General features: G+C 58.7%; 1 protein-coding gene across 1 annotated transcript; it reads left to right on the top strand.

Moving 5' to 3' along the window:
* The first annotated feature begins 1,415 nt into the window (after window positions 1–1,415).
* Window positions 1,416–3,651, top strand: LOC127749131 (uncharacterized). Its single transcript, XM_052265981.1, has 3 exons — window positions 1,416–2,484; window positions 2,560–2,688; window positions 2,748–3,651. The coding sequence occupies exons 1-3, from the start codon at window positions 1,454–1,456 to the stop codon at window positions 3,400–3,402; spliced, it is 1,815 nt and encodes a 604-aa protein (XP_052121941.1). The 5' UTR covers window positions 1,416–1,453; the 3' UTR covers window positions 3,403–3,651.
* Window positions 3,652–6,986: the final 3,335 nt, after the last annotated feature.

The raw sequence follows: 6,986 nt of genomic DNA, 5'->3' as shown, positions 1-6,986 counted from the left end.
CAGCCAACAACGCGATTCAGGGGGGGAAAACTTTTCATCCCTCTCAGGAAATTCGTGTCCGCGGAAAGATCACTTTCCCCAAGAGCGGCCGCGTGTCTAGTTGAATCAGGGCGCGCTCCAACTCTTCGGTAATGACATTGTTGCTTCGTGCCTCTCTCATTCTCTCTCTCCCCCTCTCTCTTTCCCCCTCTTTCTCGCTCCTCCGCCATCCTCCCTGCCGTTGCTCCTCTGTTCACGCCGCTCCTGAGCAGCTCCGTCCTCCGCTAGGCAGCTCGGGGCGTGGTCCTCGTCCCACCGCCAGCCCTCGCCAACCCCCAGCTCCGGCAGCGTTGGTTACGCTTAATTGCCGAAAATTTGCCACGGAATCTTGGCCGGGCTGGCTGCGAGCGCATTTTGTCTGCGCAAATATCTTCTCAGGCGGGCGTTCGGCGACGGGACGGGTAGGCCACGGGAAAGGGGTTGGAAGCGGGATTATTATTAATTTTAATGAAGACGTTTTTAATTAAGGCGCGCAGACAAAAATACAGATACTGCTAATTGCAAGAAACGGCAGCATCCGCCTAAAGGGAAGAAGAAAGCAGAAAAAAAATGAGGAAAGAAAAAGAAAAACACCGAGGACCGCCCCCAGCCCAGCCGCACCAAAATGAAACGAAGAAGGAAGGAGATGGGTGTACAGTGCAGCAGACTACACGACCTTCTAAGAGGAAGAGTGTACCCAAGAAAGCTTAGTCCAAGCCTGACTGACTTAGTAGTATATTGTACTTATACACCTCCTGTGTTGGTCAAAACAATTAAATTGTTCTGTTGCAAATCTTTTATTGTTGTTAAGAAAGAGTGTCAATAAGTACAATTACAAGAGTTAATAACTATTTGTCGGTGCAACACGATAGCACACGAGTTGGTGGGTTAATTTAAGCCTCCACGTCGTCAGGCCTTGATTGCAAGATAACGGCAAAGCCCCCAGAAAGTGTCCAATCATCCATTGTTTTGGGGGACAAACGACCGTCCAGGCCATTACCGGCGTGTCAACACGTCACCGACTTAGTGATCATTTGCAGCCCCAGGGGCCCCAACGGGGGACCCCAGTCCCCAGGGTCGCAACAGTGTCCCCGGGACATGGCCGGCCAGCACGCCGCGGTGCTGCACGTCCTGTGCCAGGCGGTGCTGGCCGCGGTGCCGCCGCCGCCGCCGCTGGACACGCCGCACCGCCTCGACGCCATGGTGTCGCTCATCGCGGAGCGCTTCTTCCCGCCCGGGCGGCTGCTGGTGCTGACGGAGGGCGTCTGCCGGCCGGCCGCCGTGCAGGGCGCGGTGCGGGGCTTGCTGCGGGACGGCCGCTGGCCCCTGTTCACGGTGGGCGACAGGCGCGTCGACCGCGGCGACCAAAACCCCCGCGGTGAGCACTGGAGGACGGCGATTACAATCCCATTCAGGGACTTCATCTGCATCCTGCATGACTGTGATTTCAGACGGACCGACGCCGACGCCGTGCTGCGGCTGGCTGGACGGCGCCCCCCGGGCTGGTGGCGTGGTGCTCGTCGGGGACGTCAACCACGTCCGGCGGATGCTCAACCACGTCCGCGCCGACTACCCAAGCCTGTGGAACGGCAGTGCCTTCTTCCTGTTCGCGCTGTGCGCCGTGCCCGAGGTGCGGCCCGACAGCCTGCTGCGCTGGTTGGCGTCCAAGCACCTGCGGCGCGCGGCCGTGGCCGTGGAGCAGCGCTTCGGGGCCTTCACCCTCGACGAGGTGCCGCTGTTCGCGGCCCTGCCGCCTTACACCGGCATCGTCGTGTGCCAGCGCGACGTGGAGAACCTCACGGCCGTGGACGTGTGGCTGCCGGAGTCCGGGACGCTGCTCCGCGACGGCGAGGACCTGTTCGCGCCGCGGGCCAGCCCGCTGCAGGAGTGCGCGCAGTGCCCGCTCATAGCCACCCACACCACCGTCCAGAACACGTACGCGTTCGACGAGGCCATCATCACGGAGGCCGCCAGGATCATCATGAGCCGCATGGGCTGCCGCCTGGAGGTGCACACCCACAACGAGGTCGACTTCAGCCCCAACCGGACGTGGGTGGGCTCGTTCAGACGCGTGCTCTCGGGCAGGGCCGACATAGTCATGCGTTACTTGTGGGGGACGGCCGACCGCTACATCTACTTTGATCCGAGCAGCACGATGAACGTCGAGATCCTCTACGTCCACATCAAAGTGGAAGAGCCCACCACCGAGCTCGTGCACACGCTGGCCCTCGAGTGCGTGGTCGTGCTGGCGCTCGCCTTCCTGGCCGCCGTCAACCACGGCTGCATGGCGCTCAGCAGATCGTTAGGCATGGGCGGGGGCGTCCGGCACCCATTTTTGCACGCCCTGATGGGCGTGTGGGCGCTGTACGCGGACCAGCCTGGCACAGACAGCAGCGCCGCAGCCTGGGGCCGCCCGCTCTGGACCTTGCTCGCGCTCCTCGCCGTGGTCCTCAACTGCGTGCGGAGGTCAGGCCCACCTCACTGCAGCGAGGGCGGCCGCCATCTCGCCCGGCACTCTCTTCTCTAATCCGTCTGTTGCAGTTCCTTCTTCGCGTCGTGCGCCATGGGCATAGCGCCTCAATACATCCGCACGTTCGACGAGCTGCTCCGGGACGACGTGACCATCGCTTGCCACGACCAGCTGCTGCTCGGCTACCTGCACACTATCAGGTAGGACAACGAGGTGACCATGCTGTTTCTCCTCCAAGTTGACGGCCCCTTTGTTGCAGTCCCCATGTCGTGGACTGCACCGAGATAATGCCCTACTGTATGCAACGCCTGACGCACAACAAAGGTGACTTTGCGCTCCTGCTCAACCCAGCGCAGTTGTACCTCAACCTGACGGTGCCCGAGCGCGCGAACATCTACCCGCTCGAGAAGCCCTTCTCCATCCAGCCGATCATGCTGTACTTCGCCAAAGACCTCCCGCAGGTGGAGCCCTTCTCGCGGATGCTGGGGCGCATGCACGCGAGCGGCCTCATCCTGGAGAACTACCGCAAGGCCACGAACTACGGCATCACCGAGGCGCGGGGGCAGCTGAGGGACGGCCTGTTCGAGCCGCAGTCTCTCAGCATGGCCGTCCTGGGCCCCGTCGTGGCCAAGTTGGCCCTGCTTCTGCTGCCGCTCTCCGTGCTCTGCTTCATCGGCGAGGTCGTCGTCGGAAACCTGCGCCCACAAAACGACGTGGAATCCGAACGGGCCGAGGTAGCCGACGCCGAGCGACTGCTAGACACCCGCGGGCTGGACCTGACCTGGACGGTGGCGGTCACGCTCCGGAAGGACGCCGTCCAGGAGGTCAGCCTGGTCGGATGGTCGCGCGAGGGCGCCACCGTGTCTGCGCAGAGTGTGAGTCCCGCTCCTAGCCCCACCAGCTGGTGGCCGTGAGCTGGTGCCTGAGTACAACAGAGAACAGAGCTCTGGCAACCATCGGGTGGTCAGAAGGGACAAAACTTTACGGTTACCTAATTAACAATTACACAGTTTTCACGGTTATATTAAAGTTGCCGGAACCATCACTTCATGTCTGCCATATGGGTCACGGTTTCGTAGAGCTTCCCATTTTCCGGGGTGTATGGTTACCTACACGAGTTATTTCTTGCCGTAATGGTGAACAAATAAAATCTTTTGCCCTCACATTATGCCAGTAAGTTTTCACTGCTCCCTCTAAAGGGAGCCATGAGCAGCGCTATTCGCAGTGTTGTCCCGGGCGCCTCTGCGCCGCCACGCCGCCTTGCTGATAATGGATGCAAGCCGTATAACCTCAATAAACGGCCGTGATGGCAGAGCGTCCCATGAGCTACACCCCCGCTCCGCCCCACCCTGCCCCACCCTGCCCCGATCATACCCCCTCATTTCGCCGCTTGTTTAGACCCCCCGAGAAAAACCGGGGGGACTTTGTTCTTATTTTTATAGCGCCCTCTAAAGCGCGGGCTGCAGTGACGTCCGTCATCAATTCCGACGCCGCAGAGCGCCGGCCGGCACGCAAGTTGGGGATCAATTAAGACGAGACAGGGTTAGGCTATGTGATGGACTGATCAAAGTTTCATGTAATACTCCAGGAACTCGGGACGAGGCGAGCGGGCGGCAAGTCGGGCCAGGGCGCAAAGCCGAGCCGAGCCGGGCCGCCACCACCACTGCAGCGCGCACTTTGGGTAGATCCTAACGTTTCCGGGGTGAAAATTGCATTAAACTTTAATAAGGGCTTGCTTGTCGTCGGCGTATTACCAGCGACGCGCCTTCCTCGGCCGCGCCACGCCGCGCAACTACACCAAACGCCAGCCATCATTTCACAGCTACTCCTTCCACTAGGTCGCTCAAAGGAAACGTAATTAGCTCGGTGGCTGTCGGCAGTATACGAGTTGGGTTGGTCGTGATCATCTCTCCCTCGCTCTCTCTCTCCATCCATCCACCCATCTAATCTACTCAAGGGCCCTGGCAAGGACACAGTAGCGGTCCTCTATAGCGCCACGGCCGCTACGTGGTCAGGCGAGCTATGCTTCCAGCTCATCGCCATTCCTGTCCACGTCCCACTCGCTCACCCTCGCTCTCCCTGTCTCTCATTGGTGTGGGATACTGTCCATCCCAAGGTGTGCTTTTAGCCGTCTGGAGCGTATATCACGTACTAGGACCGCCAGGGCGCTGGACCTAGAGCAGGCCGAAAAAAAAATAAAAAATAAAAAGAGATAAAAATAGATCGCAAAAGGAAGTTTTGGACCGGAAGTCAAGGACATTGAGCCGCACGCAATCACTGGGAGCAGACAGTTGCCGACACCCAAAGCCGACTCCCTGTTGCCGGAGAAAAGACAAACTTCCTGTTGGTGAGCCGAACCACACGCCCTAAAAGTCACACACTAAACTTTAACGCATTGTGGTAGTTCTGCAAGTTAGGTAAAATTTGTACATCTTTGTGCATTTTAATTGTGCATTCTTATACTTGCGTCTGTGTAAAAGGCTGCATCCCTATGCACAACAAAGTGATTGCATCCACACCAATCACCTCCATCCCTTTACGCTATACCTCGTGTCCGATTTCGTCCTACTAATCAATTCCTTCTCTAATCAGCCGTGCTGCAAACGAGAGACGTGTGGCGCGGGGCTTCACCGCGTGGACTACAGGCCGTGAAGCCGGGTTGGGGTTGGGGCAGGAGCAGGAGGTCTGAAGCCGGGGCCAGCTGGGTGGCGTGCGTGCGCATTGTTATTATTGTATTAATCGAGTTAGAGAGAACAGGAAAAAGAAAGAGAGAGAGGAAGAGAGAGAGAGGAAGAGAGAGAGAGGAAGAGAGAGAGAGAGAGAGGAAGAGAGAGAGAGAGAGGGGGAAGAGAGAGGGAGGCTCGGCCGGTGTCGGGCACAGTGGTGTGCGGATGTATACCGAGGGAGCCGGCCGGGATGGGTGAGGAAGATGCTGCACAAGTCGGCGCAAATCTCATGCCGCTGCCTTTGCCAAACATAACATAACAATTCAGGCGGCCCGGCGCGTGCTCGCGGAAGCACAGTGAGAGGGAGGGAGTGAGAGAGAAAGAAAGAGAGAGAGAGAGAGAGCAGGGAATAGATCTCATATGGTCAAAACAAACATATGGGCGGCTAAGCAGACGAGACGACGAGGATAGGGGCGCGGTCGTGAGATAGGGATTAATCGAGAGAGAAAAAACACAGCAGTTAAGCCGCGATAAATAACGCAAAAAACAAGACACAGAATATTCCTTCTGACGCTGGTGAAACAGGCAAGCAATCAACTCCCAAAAGGCACAGCAGCAGAAGCGGCAGGGCGCGCGGCTCCTTTACCGACAGCCTGCAGGCGCGCCACAAAAGGAATAAGGGCAATTTACTAAATCCCCGGTGAGTTTTCCTCCCCGGCCTGGTGCCGCTGGGCCCGCAGCAGCACCACCTCTCCTCCGTCGGGCCGACAGAGCCAAGGGCCAAGGCCTCCGACCGCCAAGCGGCCTCGCCAGGGCCTTGCCGCACCGCTGAGGGCCACGCACGGTGCTCCAGCACCGCCGCTTTGTGAGGATGTGAGGGCCGCCTCCGCCTCATCCCTTGATTAGCGATAGTCCTATGTCTTGCAGAGGCAGAGTCCCCGCGGTAACCGCACAAGCGGGGCGGGGCGGGGAAGGGAGTAGTTCGCTAATGGGCGAGCGGAGCGGCTCGGGTTCGGTGGTAAGATCGGGCCCCGCTGCCAGGCAGCCGCACCTCTACCGGGGCCCGCTGGCAGCGCCGAGCAGCGGTGGCTTCGCGGCTCGCTTGGCTTCCGCGGGTCGACCCGGTCGACCTCAACGTCCACCCCAGCAGCACACCACGCCGCCACCGGCGAACGTCTTCCGCGTGTATTTCGACTCGATTCCGCACAAGACTCTGTCATATCTGCCGCACTAGTGCGGGGGATGGGGGCCGCCGCTCAGCACGACGGGCGCCTGGCAGCGGGCGGGTAGGCCGTGCCGCGGGGCAGCCCGGCGCGGCGGGTCAGCCTACCCAGCCGGGCGGCATAGCGCGCAGCCACAGCGGGCTCTCTTTCTCTCGGCTTTCTTTCCTTCTTGCTTTCTTCACTTTGCTCGTTCTCTCTTTCTCTGACATGCCAATGCCGCTCTTACCTTGATGAATAAAGAAAGCATGTCTTCAAACTCAGTTATCCCATTAAATGATCTGTTGGTAAGCGTGACCCAGCGCAAACACTAGTATTCCGTGTTCCATTAAAATGGAAGTTATACCAGTTCGCTTTCATGTCAAACATTTTTTTTATATTAATGCCCAAAGGAGCGGAACATTATATTAATGTGAACCAATAAACTAATTCTGATTACCCTCTCCGCCTCCCTCTAACTTTCTCCCTCCCTCCCTCCCTCCCTACCTCCCTCCCTCTCTCTCGTCTCCACTTCTTCCGTGCCCTCTACCTCCCCCCTTTCCCAACCTTTCCTTCCATTCCTCTTCGTCTATTGATGATACAATCCATGTTGATTTTGTTGGCATGGGGTCG

This window comes from Frankliniella occidentalis, unplaced genomic scaffold (genome assembly GCF_000697945.3).
Source record: "Frankliniella occidentalis isolate FOCC.00 unplaced genomic scaffold, Focc_3.1 Scaffold33, whole genome shotgun sequence".
Lineage (NCBI taxonomy): Eukaryota > Metazoa > Arthropoda > Insecta > Thysanoptera > Thripidae > Frankliniella > Frankliniella occidentalis.
Note: the sequence above shows the minus strand (reverse complement) of the source record. Positions and strands in the feature narration are given on the sequence as shown.